The sequence below is a fragment of the Manis javanica genome, chromosome 7 (assembly GCF_040802235.1).
Source record: "Manis javanica isolate MJ-LG chromosome 7, MJ_LKY, whole genome shotgun sequence".
NCBI classification, from domain to species: domain Eukaryota; kingdom Metazoa; phylum Chordata; class Mammalia; order Pholidota; family Manidae; genus Manis; species Manis javanica.
In genome coordinates this window covers 131140793-131165506 of record NC_133162.1, presented here as the reverse complement: position 1 = coordinate 131165506, position 24714 = coordinate 131140793, and the positions used below count along the sequence as shown (strand labels likewise).

The 24714-nt window shown below is 37.3% G+C and overlaps 1 protein-coding gene across 6 annotated transcripts in view; it reads right to left on the bottom strand.

The window, feature by feature from the left end:
- Positions 1–24714, bottom strand: part of LOC108397611 (sodium channel protein type 2 subunit alpha) — a 115173-nt gene that overhangs the window by 40520 nt on the left and 49939 nt on the right. For all 6 annotated transcript variants that reach the window (XM_073241583.1, XM_073241587.1, XM_073241586.1 and 3 more), the window contains 9 exons: positions 23370–23433; positions 21695–21836; positions 21347–21553; positions 19705–19992; positions 14710–15057; positions 10898–11030; positions 6434–6672; positions 3324–3497; positions 563–919 (listed from right to left, as the gene is read on the bottom strand). In XM_073241583.1, the coding sequence (XP_073097684.1) occupies positions 563–919; positions 3324–3497; positions 6434–6672; positions 10898–11030; positions 14710–15057; positions 19705–19992; positions 21347–21553; positions 21695–21836; positions 23370–23433 (1952 nt within the window). The remainder of the gene's footprint in view (positions 1–562; positions 920–3323; positions 3498–6433; positions 6673–10897; positions 11031–14709; positions 15058–19704; positions 19993–21346; positions 21554–21694; positions 21837–23369; positions 23434–24714) is intronic.

Genomic DNA, 24714 nt, shown 5'->3' with positions numbered 1-24714 from the left:
GACTCAGTGGAGATGGCACAATTCATCTCAGTCAATATTATTTGCTCAAAGTGTAGTTTCTAGGCACCAAATACCCCATGTGCTTCTAATGGACTGAGATGATCATTAATTTTTAAAATTTCCAGTTTTCAGGGAACCCAAATTTGAAACATTTATAAGTGATACTACTGTTAATGCTTACAAATAAAATAAGTGACTATTCTTGGTAACACTTTTATGTTTTAGTACAAGAACTGAAAGATACAAGTCAGGAATGGCTCTCTCCATGGAACAGGAAGAAATACAGTGACTAAGGACAACTTTGGTTCAAAAGATGCTTTAGGTTTATGTTATATGTCAGTTTCATCTCAATGGAACTGAAAAACAATAAAAATAAAAGATAAACAAATATTAAAAAGTGAATTTATGTGGATTTCAGTAGTTTAAACTATGTCTCACTCCTACGATCATTAAGAATTGATACAAAAAGAAAACCCAAAACATGTAAAATATTCCTCAATAGAACCTGTTTTATGGTTACATTATCTTGCACTGAAAATGAAGACAATGTTTCACTACATACCACCAGGTTTCCAATGACCATGACCATCATGAAGACAGTGAGGCACATGGTCTGGCCCGCGACCTCCATGCAGTCCCACATGGTCTCTATCCACTCCCCGCACAGCACGCGGAACACGATCAGGAACGAGTGGAAGAAGTCGTGCATGTGCCAGCGCGGGAGCTCGCAGTCCCTGGAGATCTTGCAGACGCAATCTCTGTAGCTCTTCCCGAAGAGCTGCATGCCGACCACGGCGAAGATGAAGACGATGATGGCCAGCACCAAGGTGAGGTTGCCCAGGGCCCCCACCGAGTTGCCGATGATCTTTATCAGCATGTTCAGGGTGGGCCAGGATTTTGCCAACTTGAAAACTCGGAGCTGGAGATGAAAGCGAGAAAACTGTTACTGTCCTGCCTTCTAAAGAATCTATAACTTTACTTATGAAGAAAACCTATTGCATAACTGTCTCAACTGTAAGCTGATGGATTATTTGTGCGCTGACTGTTATCTAGCAAATACATCAGGTATGTGATACCGTGGGATCCTTTTCATTCTGAAATAGTTTATTTTGTGAATAAAACAATTATATTATACAGTTTTTAAAAGTGACATTTTAATAATAGTCAACATTTCCAGAATCTTACATAAGCATATGTAGTATTCTTTTTGTTTTTCTACAAGGAACTGAGATGTGTAAGATTAATGGTGATTAATGAGCAGAGACTGTTTCAGAGTAGGGGCTCATTACTTAAAAGTCCAAAATGGATATACTTTTCAGTGTACTTGAAATATCATGCTGAAATGCACAAGTACAGATAAAATTAACACAAATTATATAGGTACAAGAGAATACCAACTAATTTCTTTAAATCTTTAGATCACTTTAATCTTGTATCTTTAGCTTGCTGTAGCATTAGGCTGTATTTTAAATGAGATTCGTTCAACAGTAGTTGCCCCTTATTCACAGTTTTGCTTTACACAGTTTCAGTTACCCGTGGTCAACAGGGTCTGGAAGCAGATGATCCTCCTGCTATATGGCCCCAAGCTCAGCAGTAGCCTAACACTGTGTTCCAGTGCCTATGACATTCACCCCACCTCATCTCAGCCATGCAGGCACTTTATCTTCTTCTCATCACCACAAGAAAAAGGGTGAATACAGTCAATAAGATTTTGAGAGAGAGAGAGAGAGAGAGCACATCCACATAACTTTTATTATTACACTATATTGATATAATTGTTATAAAACTAATAATTTTATTATTAGTTGTTATTCACTTACTGTGACTAATTTATAAATTAAACTATATCATGGGAAGGTATGGATAGGAAAAGTATCATATATACAAGGTTCAGTAGTAGCTGCAGTCTCAGGCATCCACTGGGGGTCTTGGGTCATATTTCCTGCAGATAAGAGGGGACTATTGTATTCAAAGAAATACTGGGGCTTAGGTAAAAAGCTGTATTTTATCAACTTTTATGTCATCAGTGACTTAATTAATCAACTCATTATAGTGTGTAAATGGCTTTCCACTACTGTGTCTGACACAGTGGTTATATTAGCTCATAGAGGCCTCTAAAGTACCATTTACAATAAACAGCAGCAGAATTTTATTTTTGATGCTCCAGTAAATGTCAGGCCAAGAACAGTGAATTATTTAATGGATCTAAGAGACACAAAGGGGTAAAAGGAGTAAATATAATCACCAATATTTTATTTATTTCCAGAGAATAATTAATGCAAAAGAGCCTGACATACTAAGCAAGACCTTATACTATTTTCTCAAGCTGCCTCACAGTGTCGTGAAGGTTTACTGAATATTTTTTAAAGTAGGTGCCCATATTAGTTGTTACACTATCGCTTCTAATTTTTGTTCTTTTTTTTGAATCCTTCAACCTTCAAATAAGATGCATGACTATCAGTGAAGACTAGGGAAGGAAACCATAGCTCTAGGGACCTCAACTCAAATTTGAACTTTGAAAAGTGGTAAGAGAAATTCTAAACAGATTTCGCAGCAAAGTCTTGAATCTAATCACTATTAAGCTAACCATAAGAACCTCTCTTTAGTAACTATCTACAAACTCTGTTGCTCGAAAATAAATCACAAGAAGTTAGAAACAACTCAATGTGATAGCACAATAAAATATATCAAAGTTTACATAGAAATACATCAAGTGCTATTTTGTCTCTTAATTTAAACAAATACAAAACTTATGAAATATAAAGATCAAATGAAAGGCCCTTTAAAATTAACAAAATACAATACAGGCACTCCTTTCAGATTGTTGGTGACTTTCTGATCTGGGAAGGAGCAGATACATGGGGAGCTCTGGCCTCTTCCCTTGTACACTTTACCCAGTCCTGAGTCTTGACTTCAAAGGGGGCAAAGTAGACAACTCCTTAATTCCTGGGTCTCTGATAGGAAGGTGAGCCCATCCTGAGTATCATGCATGGTTAAGCAAAACCCACATAACTGAGAGATGAATATTGTGGTATTCAATTGTGATATGGGTCATCTATGACTCCTTTTTTCTCCCTCCCCTTTCATCCTGCCATTCAATTACTAAGAAGACAGCTGTTGGTTTTTCATTTGAATAAAATTTATCTATCCATTAAAGCTCTGATGAAGAAGAAATGACCAGTTGTAGGGAGATCTGCTCTGTTTTAGAAATGCATTCAAATAATATGATAATTATTACTAGGTAATTATAATTATTACTAGATAAGAGCGAAGACTAGTTAAATTAAGTATACAAATGTTATGGATACTCCCAGTTAATTTACCAGCCGAAATGATCGAAGAACTGACAATCCTTCCACATTTGCCAAACCAAGTTCCATTAAACTAAGGCTCACGATAAAACCATCAAAAATATTCCAGCCTTCTTGAAAGTAATAATACGGATCCATGGCAATTATCTTGAGAAACATTTCTGCTGTGAAGATCCCAGTAAAGACCTGAGTGAGAAATTTTGTTTATTATGTGAATGAATACTCTTGAAAACATAAATAATTTTGAGCAATTTAATTTACTCCCAACAAATCACAATTCAATTCTGAATTTAAAAAATGAGTTTAGGCCCGGAAAAATGGTTTGTACTCACATCAGTATTTCATTGTTTACTTATTTGGAGGTTTATCAAGTGATGGAAGAGTACATGAGTTAAGACATAAAAATAATATTCTTATTTTTACATTCTTGTGTGAAAGGTTCAGCTGCCTCCCTGTGTTCACTTGCCTCTGATCCCTCTAGCCCTCCAAAACCTCAAATGATTGCCTAAAGGTTGGTCTGCTCCCACTGTCCTGCAGGCAAGACTGGCGTCATGGAGGCTTCACTGTAATAAACATGGTTACTTCTAGTCCTACAGGTGGTAAGACTTCTGGGCGGGGGAAAAAGTTTCCTTTCCTGGCCAAGAGAAGTTTTCTTTCTTTACAACTATTTCAAACTTTCTCAACCCTCCACCTATCTTCAACCATTTTTCCTTGTCCTCTCAGTATTTCTGCATCTCAGAGGTAATAGAAGTCAGTCAACCTGAATTTTCTCCATTTTCCCCTATCTATCAAAATGCTTACATCCAAACCCATGCTTTGCTTTCTTCTTGTTGTTAACAAATGGAAGAATTGTCCCTGTTTTGCTCTAATTTCTCCAACTGTGTGTGTGTGTCCTTTGGATGTATGAAAGAATTCACTCTCTCAGTTTCAATCTCTTCCTGTTATACTGACTGCTTCCTGTTGGGATTTTGCAGAAGCAGCTGAGACTCAGTCCTTCTGCACCTTAAAACTACCACCAGAGTCACCAAATAAACTCTCAGTGCATTTAACTTCCCGTTGGCTACTGCCATCTACTGCTCACTACCATTAGCTGCTTCCAGACATTTCTTTTGTTTTGAGCAGCTTGACTATGATGTACTCAATGTACTTGGTGTGTTTTTATTTTCATTCATCTTAAAGTATTTTCTAATTATTTTTGTGATCTCTTCTTTAACTCATTGGTTATTCAAAAATTTTCCACATATTTATAAATTTTCCATACTTATTTCTATTACTGATTTCTAATTTCATTCCATTTTTGTCAGAAAAAGTAATTTGCACGATTTCAGTCTCTTAAGGTTTGAGGTTTTATTTTGTAACCTAACATATAGCTTATCCTGGGGAATGTTCCATATGCACATGAGAAGAATGTGTATATTGTCCATATATTTTCCATTATTCCACGATTCACCTCAAACATAAATCTTTCCTAACACATAAGACAAGTCCCACTTTGAACTGTCCATTTGTTGTTTATGTCTTTCCTGCATCCACTCTTTTTTCTGCTAATGGCAGACCTACTTTTTCTTTATAATTTCACCCATTTTTTTTTCTGTCTCTGGTGATAAGTGATGGTTCTCGTTTGGCCAAATAGGGTGTTCTAGTAGAACTGGTGTAACTTACTGGCTTAGAAATGGTCATGGAACTCCAACCATGCCAGTGATATTCAATTCTTCGGCCTTTGTTTAAGGTACGAGTTAGGAAGCACAGTCCTTCTGTTCAGGAAGCTATGTTGGTAGGATAGGATGTGCTGTCATCAATAGAACACCCAGCCAGAGACAAAGGAAACATACGGAAAGATGTGGGGAAAGAAGCCGACTCCCAAGGACATTGGCTGAGAACCTGAATCTATCCAAGTTACAATCTGGAGCTATGCCCGCATGGACATTAGTTACTGGAGGTAATGAATTCTCTTTATTTTTGCTTAAATCCACTTGAATTGTTTCCTAATACCCACCTCCATGAGGGTTTCTTTGATCCTTTGCTCATTGTTTAGAGATAATGTTGAAAACATTCCCATACAGGTGGAAATTTGGACTAGGTAATGTCATTGCCCTTTCCTACTCTAAAGGTCTGTTGATTTTTTACTACAATTTACAGTGGTCTCTGAATTAGTTTTCAGAGCCTCTGATATAACATTTAGACCTTCAATTACTCTGTCAGTTTCTCACAGGTACAGTTTCCCCAACTGTAAAATACAGACAATCATAATATCTACCCTAGATTGATTTTGAAGGAACCTAGAGAGAAGATTTTATATAAACCATTTAGTGAAGTGTCTGGTACAAAGTAAGTGGTCAGCATATGTTAGCTTTATCATTGGATTCAGTTAAGATCTATGGAATGTAATAACAAAAACAAGGTTACTTCAGAGCCTAAAAATAGTATATATTATGTTTTGGAATATATTATTTACTCTTTACCCAAAACCTGTTTATATGTTCATTTATCAAGTTGATTGGTGCATGAGAACTTAATAAGCCTTTTAAATGGCTAACGATATATTTTTGTCTGAATTTATTAATTTTCTTTCTCTGTATAAAATCATTTTACTTTCACTTCTGTTACTCTACTATGTATCCAGTGAATGTTAATGTTAATTTTAAGTGAACATTTATGCAAATACTCATCATTTATAAATTCCTAAATTTATAGGAGAAATGCAAACATAAATAATAACTTCTATATGCTGTTTCCTCCCCCAAAGAATCCATCTTCAGGTATTTTACAAATGGTATTTCAAAATTATCTGACTTGGCATATTTCATAATTTGTTTGGAAAATGTACACATATTCATAAGAATCTATTCTGAATACATGAGAAATGTCAGCATTTTGTTCTCATGGTCCAATGGCCTCTATAATTCATAATCATCTTTCTAATGACTGGGCAATTTAATTCTAGTCCAAACTTTTTACATAAAATCCTTTAATCTTTTGTACTGCTTAACTGTAGCCATATATTTTTATTCTTAAAATAGAGATTACTTAAACTTCTGCTGTTCAGGCATGCACTGCAAATTAATTCGTGTTTAATCTGAGAGTGAAACGTGAAATTCATGAAAGCAAGCAGGGAGCCTCACCAGGTTCCCGACTGACAGCACGCTGCTGAACTGCGCCGTCATCGGGTAGTGCTCCATGGCCATGAAGAGTGTATTTAAGACAATGCAGATGGTGATGGCCAGGTCGACAAACGGGTCCATCACGACCAGGTTGACGATGTGCTTCACCTTCAACCATGGTTTACAGCAGTCCCAAATCAAGCACATGTTAGCGAATTTGTACCAGCAGGGTGGGCATTTTTGTCTGGATTCTTCAAGTTCTGGAAGAAAAATGTCAGAATATTCATGAAAACTGATGACTTTCTATTAAGCAGCCTCTGGCTTAAATTGAAAATGATTTTAAAAGAATCTGAAGTCATTAAAAGGTGTTATGGGTTAGTCTGATGGAGGAGCAGGAAAACACAATTGCTTAGCTGTCAGAGCAAGTGTGGGCATGGAAAAGCTAGTAAACTTCCCAAATGTAGAAATTTGGAGATTTAGAGTTTCCAAGCCTCTATCTGCAATATTAAACTGTCTGATAATTATCTTCAAAGTTACCGGGCAGGACTTGTGTTAAGTATACTTCAAGCCCATCCATGTTCTAGACAGAGCAAGATGTATATATATTATCAAAGAACTCCTCTTACAAGATGTCCTGAAAACCTTTACCATCACGATGAAGCTCAGTTTCTTGTATTAGATATATTTTGGGGTCTTCTAATGAGATAGTTTTGCCAGTGTCACCAATCTTAGTCAAAAGATTTCTAGTTAAGCCTCATGAGATATAGGCTTGCCTGTTAAACTGAACAAGATTCCTTTTCTCTACATTTCTTAATTTAACTAGAGGGCACAAAAGGCAACATCCATTCTAAGAAACTGGGATCTTTGGCGTTAGCATATATCAGTGTTCCACAAAATGCAATTTATGTACTACTAACAGAGTACAAAAGGATTTTAGGTGGAACACATGTGAACTCATAAGTTTTCATGGGGTGCATTTACTTTAGTGTATTAAAAGTATAACTATCATACCAAAACTATGATACACTATTTCATATAAAAATATATTTAAGAAAAAAGTACAATGATTTCAAGAAGAATTTCAACTAAACAGTAGGAGAGAGAAAATAAAAATGCACAGATATTTAAGGTGATACTCAAAATACTGAAACTTGGTGAATATTGGCAAACTACTGAACATTGGAGAATTAAGAAGTAGGGAACTATCTACTGTATTGCTCTGGTAGATGATTTCTTAATCAACTCGAGTAGGAAAAGTACGTAGAACTCCTTTTCTGACAATATCATTGCTACACTCCCTATTACTGCTCTGCTAAATATGAGAGTGTTTCTTAGAACGGAAATAGAAGGAAAGATTATTTTTTCATCCATGGCATAACTGACCCTGGTCAGTCACTTTGGTATTAGTACCGTGGCATCTGGCATATCCCTTCGAACCTAGTGCAGTTTACTAGGAACCCAAGTTTGTAAGGAGGAAACACCAGATGGAACAAACATGACCAGAGGTAATGATTTTCTGTTTGCTGATAAACACTCATAACTAACTAATAATATAGTTTATCATTTCTCTAAAGTAAATTCATGTCCTAATTATTTTGAACAGAATTCCATTAAAGGTAGAGTCTTCAATTATCTCTTTAGATATTAAAATTCTCCAGTTTACTCCCATTTCCTTAGTATGTAATTTTATAAGCAATAGAGAATAGTTGAATCATAAATCAGAGGAAAAATATAAATACAATTTTTATGCACTAGTTATTTTGTAGATAGTTTGATTCCCCAAAATCTGTTTATCCTGATACTACAGATATCATTTATACTAAATAACAAGAGAAATGAAAAAATAACTCTTTGCCTATGTACAGTCAGAATTAAGTATTTTTAAAAATGCCACTTGTCATTTCATAGATAAAGAGAAGCAAACAGGAATTGTGTAGCAAAAAAAAAAAATTCCACAAACAGGAATTGTGTAGCCTGTGTTCCTTATCTTGGCAGCAGGAAAAAGTAGAGCAAAATTGTTAAAGTTCTCAAATAAAATCATTCAATTATTCACACCCTTCCTTGCCACCCAGAAGAGCATCTTACACTTTGAAACAAAGCAGAGGACTCATGATGAGAACTACAGCCACCTCTCCATTATTCCGGGGTGTGCTTTCCACATTGAGAATCATTTATAGCCTAGCCTAGATCTTTTGCCGGCCCTTCTCAATTCTTCAGGTGTTTCTAATTCACCCTCCTACTATGCTTCTGAGGGTGTAAGCAGGAAACATTTCTAAATGGATTTTGCATTAAAAAAATTTGAAAGCAAACAAGCCATTTTTGCTTATCTCCTACAGTTTCATTAAGTAGGAGGCTATTCATTATCTTGGACAATGGAGACTTGGCTGCAGTTCAAAAGAGGAAAACAGAAGTTGCCAGCTGGACCAACAAGCCTGGCTCATAAAAAGGGAAGATGAGCTAAACCATGATCAGACTTAGAAGAATGGATCCTCAAATAAACAGATAATGTCAACCTAAGAAACCTTTCCAACAGCACCTGGAACGGCTGTAGTAATGACAGCTCTACTATGCATGGGCATGCTAAGCATTGCTAACAACCAACCTTGATCAATGCCACATTCAGTATTTGAATACAACTGAATAAAGAAAAGTAAACTTTTCATTCTATACAACCAATGAAAGACAGAAAATGGAAACCTCACAAAAAAACAAAGTCAACAGCTCTGCAGATACTGAATCAAACACTCAGTCTCTTGCTTCCTAAGTTTTGCATATTTCTAGGACATCCTAAATGCCATTAGACTCATTTCCACAGAGGGCGATGTGGGTGCACTCATTTTGAACTCAGTATCTTAATTAGTGGATGAGTCTAATCTTGTGGTGGGTTGATGTCTTAAAGTGATTTCTTACATTAGCTCAAACTTAATGCTACCAGAAGAGCAAAACAGGACTGTTGATTTAGACTTACCCTGTCTCCTTCTCTACGTCTTGCTTTAGGGAGCAGACATGCTGCTGACATCAGAAGCAGAACCACTGGCAGCTTCCTCTCAGTGGTTTTGCTATGGCAAGGAGCGGAAGACCAGAGAATCTTCAAGAGATTTACCTGGAGGGACAGGGAGGAGCAAGCTACTGGCAGCTGGGAGGGGAGAGGGAGTGCAAGCTAATGCAGGCGAGGTTGGGGAAGAACGTGCTGAGTTTAATATTCCATAGAAATCAGTGAAAAGATTTCTGATACTGCATTAGGACTTTGCAAAAATCGGGTCTTGTAATATTGGCATGGCTGTGATAAATATGGCCATCTACACTGTGAGCTTTTAGGCTGGGACTGGTTGTGACTTTTAGGCTTTTGGTAGTGGTATTAGTATCAGGGGATCTTTGTATTCAGACTGGAGAAGAATGATTCCAATCTATACAATATCAGAACTGTAACTAACAATAAGAAAGGAATGTGCGCATGCTCTCTCTCATTCTCCATCTTTTTTTCTTCCTTTGACACATCTATGCACAACACACACATACCTGGGAGAGGGCAGAAAGAGAGGGTTATAAAAGAGGGACAGAGAGAAGGGGAAAGGAGGGCAAGGGAGGAGGATAGAATATATTTCATATGAAAGTATTTCCAAGTAGTTGAAGTCGATAGTTCATGCCTCAATTCACTTATAGTTTGGAGAAGCACAAACATGTGAATTAACAAAAACAACAAAAATGAAACAACTAATAACATTTATTGACTGCCTTCTACATGTCAGGTACACAGGTGCTTTGCCTATGATGCCTCATTTAATCCTTACAACAACCCTATGCATAAACATCATTATTCACATTTTCCTGATGAAGAAACTCAAGTTTAGAGTCACAAATCAATACATTTAACATGTAGCAGAGCCAAGAATTGATCATATATCAAGTTGTCCCCAAAATCATTATTTTTGAATTTAAGATCCAGACCTCTAAACACTATGCCAACTACTTGGATATAATCTGCAATTAAAGAGCAAGCGGTATAATATAGTACTCCAATCACAGAGAGTCAAACATGGTTCTACAAAGTTTTGAAAAATTTGCTTCAGAGAGTTACTATCAAACCCTTATTCACATTTTTCACTTACATTTCTGGTTAGATAAAGGGATTTCATTACTTGCATCTCAAGCAGTTAATAAAAATAAGTTAATGCCATTATAAAAATAAACATTCCTTATTCTACTCCTTTCAAAGTCACGCACACAACAGGCTTTGACAGTTTAGATTCACATCTAGGAAAGTGGCATTCCAGGTACACCTTGGATTCGCAGTAGCTTTCTAGAGGCTGTATGTACACATTTCTACGAGGCAGGAGAGTCCATGTGCGGTATGTGGATTTTATTTTACTTAATAAAAGACATAATGATGATGTAGGAAGAATTTCCTTGTAATTTATGGAAGTACTATTTTCCATCATTACCAAAGCAACACCAAGTAGCTATGTTGTGAGCCTTCTGACGTACCTTCCATGGTGTTGGTCAAAATACTAGCGATGCTCATGGCTCTTTGCCTTGATGTAGGATCTTCCAACAAATCCATGGAAACGTGATAAGAACTAGATCGTCTCTTTCTGATTTCTGTTTCAGTGGTAGTGCCCTGAAAGTAAAAATTCAAATGAAATAACCGTTTTTCTTAAGGGCAGCAAAACCCAAAGCATTCCTACAAGTTTAGTGCTACTTCACTAAATGTACACTGTGCTTTCTCATGAAGACGTTGCTGGAATCATCATTCCTGGGAAGTGTTTGAAAGCCCATCAGATTCTCAGCCTTCAAGCATGTGTGGGTTTGCAGTCAAACTGGAATTTGCTAATTCCTCCATCTCGGGTCTTTGGGCTGGAGGGACCACGTGTGCTCTTGGATAGATAACCTTTTAGCATTTTAGCCAGTCTTACCTAGGACTTCAGATTGAGACATATTATTTCTTGATTTACTCTCTGGCTGAGTCATTAAATCTTTACAGACATATAATCATGTGGTTGGTTTAATGTACAAAAATACATTTTAAGGTTTCCTGAACATGCATTATAGTTCCCCTACAATGTGAATTTCACTTGTGAAATGCTTTTCTTCATTGTAGACAAGTAACATTTCCCAACATTCTTAATAATACATCTAAATATTACAACTAATCTATAACTTTGTCTTATATTTAAAAACAACTCTACCCATAAGACAACCTATCCTTGGCACCAAAATGTTAACATAATTTGCAGGTCTTTGGTTTTTAATAATGGTGAAGTGACCTGATACTTTCTATTCCAAAATAAATTCATTGAGATTTCAACATGGGCAGAAATCTATTCCCACTTTGAGAGCTCAAACAAGGAAGTTAACTATCACAGGAAGAAAGGACAAAACTCAAGCATTTCAAAGGCAGGTCTTAGTGCTAATGAATAAGAAGTCATTTTTAGTTCTCTGAGGATTTTTCCTACTTCTAAAAGAGCAATATGAGGCCTGTTCACTAACACTGACTTCATTGTGATATGAGTAATTAACATTATTTTTATTTATCTGCATTTTTATAATGTATGTATATTCAAATGCATAGTTTCCATTCAATTGATATGATTGTCATTAATGGTGATAATAATCCATATAGGTCATTCTAAAATTAATTTTACCATAAAAGAGAAGTAAAATTAATGAGAAAAGAAAGAACTCCCCTCTGATGAAACTAAGGTCTTTTTATCAAAAGGTTTTCCTCTCAGAATTTAAAATATTTTTTTCCTAGTCAGAGAGAGGCAAAATTTTAGGGGAAAATGGAGTCACTTAAAGGTCACTTAGTCCTTTCATTCAATACAGAACTATAAGTGCAATCCTAGATCTGTCTAATTTTAAATGACAGATTCCAAAACCTCTAATGATATTACTGAGGAAACTCTTTCTTAAGTTAAATCGCTCCAATTGAATTTCCATGTGAAGTAAGGATACTGTGTACTTTGAAAGGTGTCGTCTGCCTGCGGCTGCTTATTTTCTGATCCCATGTACCCTCCGCAGTCTCTCAGAGCCTGTTTCCTCTGCCTGCACCTTCAGCTTCCGCGGCCCCGCAGTACAGCGCCCTGCCTCCCAGCACCTGCCTGCAGGACCGCGGGTGGACATGAGGGAGAGGGAAGGAGAGGGACTCACTGGGGTTTGCTTCGAACTGGGCCCGATCTGCCTTTGGAGATTTAATCCCATCCTCTCTGATAGCACAGGAGTTTTACTGTAATTACTGACAAATGCAAATCTCTGACACACGGACATTCTCTCTGTATTTATGCAGAGAAGTTGAGGATTTGTTTTGGTTCCTCAATTAACATTTGTCAATATCAGTGCTGCTTATACTTCATTATGTGTAAGAACCACGTGAGATGTTTGTTAAGGAAGAAGATTCCCTGATCCTGTTCTTCTCAACCTTTTTGGTCTAAGTCTGGATTGGCCCAGGAATCAATTTTTCTTTAAACCATGTTATTGAGGAATGAATGACAATATAAAAACTCCTGTGTATTTAATGTACACACTCCAGTGCGTCTGGGGAGAAGTATACACCCATGAAGCATCACCATCATCAAGGCTATAAACATTCCCATCACCTTCCAAAGTTTCCTCCCACACCCTTAATTTTTATTGTTGCTGCTGCTGCTGTTATTTGCAGTAAGAACACTTAACATAAGTTCTACCCTCTTAGCAAATTTTAAGTATACAATACAGTATTGTTAGCTCTAGGCACTGTGCTATATAGATCTCCAGAACTTATTTATCTTACATAACTAAGACTTTGTACTCTTTGATTATCAAACTCAAAGAGGCAGAGGGTAGAATGGTGCTTGCCAGGGGCTGGGAGAGTGGGCAATAAGAGCTCTCCATTTTTAAGAAGCATCTCAGGGAATTCTGATGTAACTGGTCTGAGGGTGAAGTATATTTTGAGAAATACTAGATTAAAATGAGTGTGTTTCCTTAGCCGTCTCTTCTTTTCCATTTAAGAAAGTTAAAAAAAAAATCTAATGGGAAGCCATATTGCAGTATGAATAGAATGTAAATCCAATAGCCAGTATACCTTAGCTCCACATACACAGGCCTCGGTTAACCTCTGCTGTAAAATGGGGATAATACTAGTAACTATGATAAAGGGTTGTTGTGAGGACTAAGAGAATTAATGCACGTAAAGTGCTCTAGACAATGCCTGGTACATAGCTACGATTTATTTTAAAGAGAGCAGACATTCCCTTAGCATTCTAACTGATTCCTTCACTACAAAGTTCTACTTTTCTCATGATTTGATCTGACTCCAGGACACTTGGATATTTCTCTAGGAAAAAGCAGTGGGGAAAGGTCATGTGATAAAAGTGAAGAAGGTCAATGACTATTTCTATAACCCAAAATAAGAAGCTCCTCTATTAGGTGACTGAAAGCTGACTCCCTTTGATTGCAATGTGGCTTAAAGGGCTTAACCAAGTATACTGAATGGAATTGTGTAAAAAAAAAGTCATTCAAAGATTTTAATATGATTCAGCAAACTACAAAACAACCTATGGACATTACTTGGATATTTTTATATTGGCAAATGAAATCTTATTTAATACCACAGTTACACGTTTTACAAAGGAAATGCCAATACTACATCCCTACAAATGTCTGATATTTAGTCCAAACCCTTCCCATATGCTTGATGTAGGGCCACTTTGTTAAAAGAATTCATGACAGTCATATAATTGAAATCTGCTCTAGGAATCACAACACGTGGCTTTACCAAGTACTTTGAGTGACTTCTTTACCAGACAAATGTACAATGATGGGGGTGCTGACTATGTTACAGCACTCTGACCAGCAAAAAGAATGTTGCATGCAGGATTTAGATATATTTAGTGAAACTACCTACTTCAAATGGAAGTATCAAATTTTCCTTTTCAAAGAAGAGTGATAACAAAATCTTTAAAATGAGTACTCATGTCATTTCTTGCACTGAATTTGATTGTTAACTACAGCATTCGGTTGGCTAGTTCGTTGCAGTGCCTTTTGGCAAGTTCCATATGCCTACACCTCTAGGGGTTTCTTTTTCTTCTTCCCATACAATAATAAAGAAATACTTCCAATTATATACTAAGAGACCCAACCTACGTTTTAAATTAATTTGTAGGAAAGTCTGAACAGAACAATTTGACAAACTAAGTGCCTAGCTAATTGCACCAACCCTTGAACAAGAGACTCAGCAAAATTCTTGGAGGTGCAAGTTGAAAGCACCCCCGCCTGCACCAGCCACAGGCCCCTTCCCAGCAGCCGCACTTCCCCGGCCTCACCTCCGGCAGGAGCTGCCCAGCAGGAGAGGTGAGGGCGGAAGGGCCCCCGACCAGGGTGACCACGCCGTTGCAGTCCACCGCGCTGTGCATCTTCCCATTCACGGGCAGGACGGGGAGCCCCCTGGAGGCGCGGCTGGCCTGGCTGACATTGCTGTGGCGCCGCTCCCCGTGTCTGTGCGGCACAAACAGAGAGTCTCTTCGGCTGTCGTTATCTTCGAAAGTGCTGTGCTCGTCATCAGCAAAGTCATTCTCGGAGCCAATGTCCTTTGCTCGACCTCTGAAGCTGAAAAGGCTCGCCCTACTGTTCCGTCTTGGAGAGAAAAGGGAGCCACGGATGCTCAATAAAGACTGTGAATACCAAGTAGGGAAACAGAACGGATCAACCGAATTCAGAGCTGGCATCCTGAAACATACAAGACTTGATTCATTGTTTCAGATTTGCTGACTTTCCTAAGGGTAAGTCACTGGGCAGGTGGACCCGGGGGCTCCTGTGGTCACTACGGCGGTGGGTTGGCACTTTCTACTAGGTTCACATCTTGCTTTATTTTCCCCCTTTCCCCTTTCGTTCTTTTCTTATTTTCTGTCATTTTCTCCTATTTTACCCTTGCCTTCAGATAGTCACAAGTTATCTCTCAATATTTTTTTGGCCCCATTTCTAGCACCTAGAACTGAAATTTTTCTAGACTCTTCTCTAAAAGCTCATCTCATCTAACAATCCAACGCGAAGCAATTAAATACACACCTACATTTAGAGCCTCTGAACCCAAAAATATACCCAGTAAGAGCTCACTAGTGACCACACCCTGAGGCAGATCCCACCACAGAGGAAGACAATATCAATCTGCTAGTATGTCTGTTTAATTATAGTACAAGGAGCAGTATCTCCTCATTTTGCATGTCTTATGAATATTCATAACTTCACGAATAAATTAAACAAATCAAGCTGAAAGAACTGTGTGATTCATTCCCTGATTTTCAGTCTTCTCACTCAAGAATCTTAAGAGCACCGTATTTACAGAAACCTGGCTCCCACTAAGTATCTGGTCACAATCATTTAACAGTTTTCTAAATGGCTACATTCTCACTGACGTCATGCAGTTTACCTTGTTCTTAAGCACAGCAACAAGGAGCACAATGAATCCTGTTCATTACTAGTCTATTTTTATAACTTCATTGTAGTGAATAGGACTTGTTTTTGTTTGTTTAGCATCAACTTTTCCTTCTTATGTTGACCCTGATTATCTTTGAGCAATGATCCTCCAGCAAGAATGTGGCCCAGGTCTAGCCAATGAGTGCATTCCATACCTCTGGCCATGGAGAATGCTTTAAAGATGGGCAGGGGACCCTTCCTGGTCCATTGACAGCCACCTCTTTCTCTCATAGTTGTTAGGAAAGAGGTGCCCATTCAACTGGGGTTGCTAAAAATACTAAATATAAATTTGGAGCTGCAGTGGGCATCCTGCCACCATACCAGAAGACCTTGGGCTGAGACAGTTAGAAATATTTCCTCATAATAACATGCTTTGAGTCCTTGGGTTCAGCCATAGCTAAAGCTATTCACAGACAGTTTTTACATGATCTAATTAGTTCTCTTTTTTACTTAAGCTGGCTGGAATTAGGTCTCTATGATTATTAATAGAAAGAATACTAATTTCAACATTTAAATATTATTAGTCAGATCTTTTTCTCCTCAAAGGAGTTAAAGCTAACCAAAATTATTATTTTGCACTTAAATATTGTTTACATGGTCTGACTAATAAGTATGCTTTTAATTTTTTCAGCTAAAGAATCATTTTCCTCAATGTCTATAAATATGTATAAAACATCTAAAAACTTTAAACACTCTTACGTTATATGTCTCCGGTCATTTACAGAAAAAAGCACATCTAAGAAGACCGATCTACTTTCTCAAAAGACACCATTTTTCCTTTTCCTGTTCCCGTGTTTTTGCATCCTATCATCAACTTCTTTAGTAAGATTCATTTTCTCCTTTACTGCTTTTCCATATAAGTAGTTTTTTTTAAAGTCTCTCTTAGACTACCTAATTTCTTTCATGTTTTTTTCTCTTTTCACAAGGGACTCTCACTTGGCTAATAAGGACATAATAGTTACAGGATATGTGACCCACTGGTTATTGTTAGCTCAGGAAAAAATGGTAGATGAGAAAGGCACTTGAAAATAAAAAATAAAGCAGAAAATATTTGTACATAACACTTTAAGGGTTTATATTTTAGCTACAAGTACTGCACTCAATTAGAGCTGACAGGAAGCCTGGAGAGAAGTAAGTTATAAAATTGCACACAAGGTTTCTCAAGGTTCACATGTGAGTTATGCCATACAAGGTCACAGTTTATATGCAGCTGTATGGCAAATGATAGCACCCCATCTGTTGGCATCAACTTCCATCGCTTACATTAATTATATAAATTCATAGTAATCAAATGCTCTGCCGCAACTAAAGGATAGTCAGGAAGAAAAAAAATGCCATAACAAATAAATCTCTAAAAAACAAAATTCCTGGTTTATTATAAATAGAGGGAAATAAGAACTTAAGAAGGTGAACTATATCTTATAAAGGTTTCAAAGTAAAATATCCAGGTTGTCTTGAGACTTGATTAGAGATTGCCTTCTTGACTTCTTTCTCTCCTCTCTCCCATACCAAGAAGTCAAATTGAAATCTAAGAAATATCTATACAATCCAGCTAGAGAAAAAGTACAGTCTTGAAGGAAAAACCTCCATTATGCTTTTCTCAATATGAAAGTAGAAATGGTTATCAACATAAATCAACACAATTGCCTTTCCATCATGCCACCACAAAACAACAGTTTTTCATACTTTGGCATATGGTCTCTTGAAAAATCTAACAAAAGAATGGACCTTTCATCACTGTACCCAGGTTAAGAAACTCTACTTAGTTTGGTATTTTCAGAATTATTTCCAGGGACTTGTAAAGGGGTATTAGTGTGAATTCAGGATTCTCCAAGTCTCTTTCTCCTTCCTTTTTTTTCTCTTTCCTCAATCCCTTTCTCTTTCTTCCTTTCTTTCTCACTCCATCTCTCTCGATCTTCTTAGTTATTTGTTTTTACTATCAGATACAACATGTTTTTTTCATTTTTTAAAATAAAGATACCACTGAAGAAGCGACATCCGTTTGACTCAGACGGACCGTGTGTTATAAGACGCCGATCACTTACAGGCCCAGCTGGCCGGGAAACAGAAGCACGGACAGGACAACACTGGGAAGTCCATCTGTGGGAAAAATTTGCAAAAAGGCAGGACAGAGCCTAACCTTTTCAGGCTTCACTATTTTGCCTAGAAGTAGTTCTAGTGGATTTGAAATACAGCAATTTGGTGAGACTCTATGGTACCTGTTCTTTTCAGTTTGATATTTAGGCCGTTTGACCCCATGTAACCTACCCTCCTTTTTCCCTCCTTTTCTTTCCCTTTCTTCCTTTTCAAAATGACCAAAGCAGTAAAAAGGGGATTTGATTTTTAAGGAATTCATTCAAGTTTAATAAGATTAATGTCTCCACTAATGGAATCATGATTGTGACAACATGAATGAGAAAGTCGATACTCACTTAAAAAACAAATTCTACTTTAAATATGAATTCAACCCCACTAATCCTTTCATTTATTCTCTCTCATGATGCTCTTTGGACTTGGAATGAATCAGACTGGCCTACAAAAAAATGTATACATATCAAACATAAGGTCATGTGAGATTGTGTATACTGCAAAATATATGCAGTATAGTCCTAAATGTATGTATCTTTTCAACGAAATCAAATCAGACATTTCCTTATAAGATTTTAAAGATATTCTTTCCAGTCAGCCTAATAAAGTGGAAAGTTCAAGAGTTTCAGTGTCAGGCCAAATCTGGCCACCACCGCAGTCCTTAAAAATTATATGACATTGCGCAATTTAACTCCACTGGGCCTAAAAGACAGTGAAAATAATACTATGCAGGGCTGTTAACATTATGACAGTGTAAAAAGAATGCCAAGCACAGAACAGGCACTTGACAAAGAATGCTGCCTTTCTCTGTGTTATGGATGGGCTATGACGACAGTACCGTCCTGGGGCTCAGGACTCTAGTGAGGGGCTCAAATGAGTTTATACTGCAAGTGGGAACGCAGTGTGTTAAGTGTCAGCCATTCCCATTGCTACCAGTGTTGTTATTCTAATTGTTACTGTTGCTATATATATATATATATATATATATATTAAGGCTTCACTACTGGTGAAATTCTCTTCTGAGAAACTGTATTTCTGACAATTTTCTTGAGGATCCTAAATTTCAAATTTTCAACAGCTTGTGTTGGTACGTAAGTAAGCCAGAGGCACCCAATGAACATTTACTGCACTATGTAAATAAGCGTATTCTTTCAGTACAAACCCCATATTAAATATGAGAGAGACGATCGAGAGCACTTCAACACCTTTGTTTTTTTAGTGTTGTTAATCTTCCATAGCACATGCCCACCTAAGAATTTGGGCTATACTTCTAGAAAACTTTTGCTTTGGGTCCCCTTGAAACGGGACTTGAAGAATACACTCTTCAAATGAAATTTGCACACAGATGGGAACAAGCACACAGATGGTCTGAAAGAGCCCACAGCTCATTTTTAGAAGCTGCCACTCAGAAACTCCCGGGTTCACTGGCTCCAGACCCAGTAAGTAACAAGGGATGAGAATCACCAGCCAATAAGTCCTCATGTGGAAAACTGCCCCCAAATGTTTCTGTCTTTAATGAGACCTCAAAACCACAAACCCTCCCACAGTCAGGGGGATCTATGTTCTAAAACTGCTTTCCTGGGATTCTCCAAAGTTGTAAAACAATTTCTCTGACGTGATAACCACAGCACCTGATGACCATTACAATCCAGAAAGCCACCCGAGGGTGGGGGAATGGCAGTTGGATCTCTACCCAATTCTGGCATATCTTGTAAAAATGTGATGAGAACACAACTTACATAATCCAGTATTTTTACCTGGTGTGGAGAAGAAAATCTCTTTTCGTACGTCAGCCTGCTTCCTTCTAAGGAAAAACGGAAACCTTTTCTCCGTATGCTGTCTTCTGATTCGGATTTGCGGACTCCGTCTTCCTTCTCTTCTTCTCCAGACTGTTCCTTCTGTTTCTTTTTCTTCCGTCTGTTTTTCAGCTCCTTCTCACTCTTGGAGCTCAGCTTCGACGCCACCGAGGAGCTCTCCGAGAACACCCCGGTCCCGCCGGCGCCGCTGGGGTCTCTGGGCTCCGCGGAGGCTGCGGCAGCTGCCGCCTGGAAGGGCACAGGGACGGGGAGCTGCGGGCGAACTTTGGGAAACTGCCCACATTACTGCTTACTTTATCTTTTGTATCATAAAAAGATCTTAAAAGACAGTTCTTCGTTCTGGTCTACAGTTTGGAAAACAACGCATCGTCATTGGACCAGTTAAAGAATTAAAATCAACAGACACGTGGAAGACGAAACATGTCTCTCTGAGGGACACCTTCAAGCTCTGGCCTCATGCTGTGTTTTCTGATTATCGAATAATATGAACAGGACGCTCAGAAACCACAACAATTTTTCTATTACTTAAACACTATATTAAGAAGGAAGGAATTTAATAAAGGTTTCCTATTTTTCCCTGATTCATCACACTTCCCCTTGACACTGAATTTTAGTCCCAGTCTAAAGCATTGAATTTAATTGTCAAGTATTTTATTTGAATAAACCTTTGCTTCCTTTTGGATTAGGTTGAATATTTTACTAAGAAATGCACAGTAAAAACATATTACAGATTATATATAAGGGGTCCCCAGATCATGGCCTCTGAAAAGCCTTGTCAATTGCAATGACACAGTTTGGGGAAAATACAGTATTCAACGCTCTTGCTGCTACTCCAGTATATTTTATGTATTTGATCTTTATTACGTACTTAGGGTACTTGGTATTAAAAGGAAATTGTACTCAGGATACAAGAAAAGCCAAAAATAGTTAATGCTATTAAGTCAAACAAGTGTAATTAGAGAAATTCTTGCCTTGTTTGAAGTCTCCTCAAGTTCAAATTAAAGGACTTCTGGGGTGGGAGGCAGAGAACAGACTGATTTACTGTGTTTACACACCAGTGCTTTCTTTGTGCAACTCACAGACTTGTATTTAAACAGTCTTCAAATAGAAAATAAATATTAAATAGGTCTTTACCTTTCCAGACTCTAGAAAATAATCTTGTCAGTTTGACTCGGAATTCTGACCTTTCCCACGTCTAGTGATATGAGTGAAGAAGCAGTTCCGACTGAATTCCCCTCCCCCCCCCGGAAGATTAAGAAAATACTTCCATTGAAGACATGCAAGTCTGACTGCTTCGTGAGCCTGAGTAAATGCAGATGCACAAGAGGAGAAAAGTGCCAGTAAAACAACTGTGATTCTCCATATTTCGATACAATTAGTATCGACAATAATCATGGGAATAAAATAATAATCTCCTAATAACCAAACAGGCTCCTACCACCTACCAAACCCATATGACACGTTTCAAATGCCAATTCGACCACTGCTGGTTTTGTGTACTAAGTGCCACTGGCCTCCCACCAGTGTGAGCAGAGAACTGAGATAAGCAAACCCAGAAGAGCTCTGTGCTTGCTAACTGTACCTGAGCTTCTTCTTGTTGCTTTTTTAACTGTTCAAGCATCTGCTGGAATTCGGCTTCTTTCTGCTCAGCCTCCTCAAGCGTTGCCTGATTCTGCTCCTCATAGGCCATGGCCACCACAGCCAGGATTAAATTTATAAGGTAGAAGGAGCCCAGAAAAATGACCAGCACAAAAAATATCATGTATGTTTTCCCAGCAGCACGGAGTGTCTGCAGAAATAGAAGAGACATGTGATTACATTTTATATAGGATGTTATAAGCTCACACTCAAAGTAATAAAGCATTTTACAGCAATTCTTTTGATGTTGGTATTTCATGCTTCCCAGAAGAATCATTTTATCTGTTCTCACCAGTTGATAAAGGTTTTCCCAGAAGTCTTGAGTCATGAGGCGAAATAAGGACAAGAAGGCCCAACTAAAGGTGTCAAAGCTTGTGTAGCCATAGTTCGGGTTTCTACCAGCCTTCACACAGATGTATCCTTCTGGACACTGGCTGTAATTAGGTTGAAGGAAAGAGAGGAAGTCAGGAGCTGCAGGTCTGCTGGCTGGCTGTCCCCTTTTTATAGATGTCAATGTCTATTTTATAAGACACCAGGGAAAACAGATTTCTCTCATGTTACCCAGCACTTAACTCAGTACTATGTGGACTGATTTACATAAAAACAGAATCTATTAAGTCTATTTGTGGATTCCTCTGTGATTCATAATTGCCATTATTATATTTATAATGTTTTCCTATAAAAGCATTCATATCATGATTAATAACTTCTGGGGCTTGTGGGCATGAGCAGACAAGTAAGTCTACAGGGAAAGGAAACTGACGGTCACTGAAGATACCTAAAGGCAGAAGTGTGTATATGAGGGTGGCAGCTGGGGAGAGGGCTGAAGAAGGGCTGGATGCGGGTACATTAAGGGGAATGACTCCACACTGTGAAGATTCATAGTATGACTTCAATAATCAAGCCAAGCTAGACTCAATATTGTGCCTGAGACTTGTGCACTGATGGTCCTGGTCATTTCCGAACCTTGCTAATCTTTAGGCACCTCAAATGTAAGAAAGAACTAGTAACAGAACCTGCCTCGCAAATGGACAAGCATTGAATAAGACATCATACATGAAGAACTTAGTACACTACAGATAAGGAATTAAATCAGCCTGCTTTACATATCACTGCGATCTGGAGATAAAAGGAACACAGTCTTTATCACAGGAGCCAAATGCCAAGGCTGTTGCCATTGGGAATTTTGCTAGAGGTATTAGTTACTAATGTCCACAACATCATCTTTTGTAGAAAGAACATTAGACTTCTGTGATTCTAAAATCTTGCCAAACAGGAGAAGGTGACTATTTCTCTGAATTTTCCTAGGCTTTAGCTCCAGGTGCAATATTTCTTAGTAATACCTGTTCACATGATGTCAATCATAATAATTAAGAGCATTAATTGAATACTATAATAGCTATACATTCACTAATCAATTTAATTCTCACAGGAATCCTATTATTAGACCCATTTATTGCATGAGGAAACTAAGAAGAGGTGATGTTATATGGTACAGTCAGGGTTTGAATCCGCACAAACTCTACAGGCTATGCTTTAACCACTTTGGTAAAATATGGTAGGCATACACCCACCATGCCTTCATATACTGACATTATCTTCAGAGCACTTACGTTTTAAGCCATGGAGACCACATTAGCATATATAAAATATCACATTATAAAAGTACATGCTTATGAATTCTATTAACTTAAGCTTCTTATATATATATGTACTGCTTTTCTATTTTTCCACTGAACTAATTTGGCAGATTAGCTGTGACCTAGTATGGAAAAATAATTGCTGCATATGAGTGTGTGAAGGAGGTGAGAAACCACACTTATCCCAGCTATTTTGAGAGTCGGCGTGAAGTGGAATTTATGGAGGGCTTTGAATGAGGAGCTAACGGGCTGGATGGGTGGGAGGTGGCAGGTTATTGAGGCCCATAGAGCAGTGTGGATTCAAACTCTAAACCAAACATCACTTACCCTGCATCCGAGCTGTTGCCACAAAGCAGAGCATCGTTTTGTCCTTCCAAAAAATAAAAATGACCTATTTAAAAAGCAAGGAATAGAAAGAATCATTAAAAAAAAAAGCCCTCAAAATGCTTCCATTGTTGTGACTAGGCAATAAAGCTTGTAATTTTTTCAACCATAACAAATTGGATAAAATGATAAATACGTATATGGATTAAATGATAAATATGTATATGGCTAAAATGAGAATATTTTAATCAAAATTGAACACTAAATATCAAAAAATTAAACAATTGTTTAGAAAATCTGCTTTAAAGAGAAAAAAACTTGGAAGGAATAACAATTATAGCATTCGCATATCAGCATTTACTACAAATGCAAACTCAAATTGCTTGGGATACTTAAAAAAAGAGCTACCAAATTAAGGCTGTTTGTTTGGCACAAAAAAAATGAGAGAAAGGGAAGCCTTGCTGCTTCTAAGTGCTTCCATGCAAATAAAATTTTACTTTAAAAATATTTTTTTGCCTGGACTCAAAATAGTTTCAGCATTTCTTCCCCATTAATTTAAACTGAATTTCCTAAGAAAAGTGGACTTAGGTGTTTGTTCTTTCTATGGCACTGTAAATAAGTGTTTTGTTTTGGGTTTTGTCTAGATTATTGCCTCAAATGAACATGATAAACTTGTTTTTATGGAGATAAGTATATCTAGTTTTTATTCTTAAGGAATATCTTGTATATAATTTTACTAAGTTGCAAAAATGATCTGCAGAAAGACACATAAATAGACATTTATATTTACATATTCACATACAAATCACACACTTTAAAGAACTTATATACTATATCCCCCACAAAAAATTATTACGATTATTTTTAGGACTACTTAAAGCCTATATTCAAGGAGTACCCTAATATGATTATGAAGGGAAATCTGAGTCGTAGGTTTGCATGAAGTTTTAAATCCTTCCTCACAACATATATCAAAAAGTAATTATTGGTTTTTAAATATTAAAGATTAAAAGCAATGCTATAAATAGGAATATAAAGAATATATATTTTTTAATGTAGACTATACTACTTTACATGTAGAGTAGGTGAATATTTTTATTATCTCTATATCAAGAAGCATTTTCTAAACTCAAAAATAGCAAAAACAAAAACAAATTTGATTAGTAGATTGCCTAATAATCAAAATCACTTAGGCTTCAAAAACAAGCAATAAGATGAAAAAAAAAAAAAGCTGGAGAATATGTTTGCCAAGAAAAGACAAAATGTTAATATGCTTGATAAAGATTAAAGAGTTCATATGAATTCCTCAAAATGTACTATCACCTGACAGAATAACAGTCAAAACATC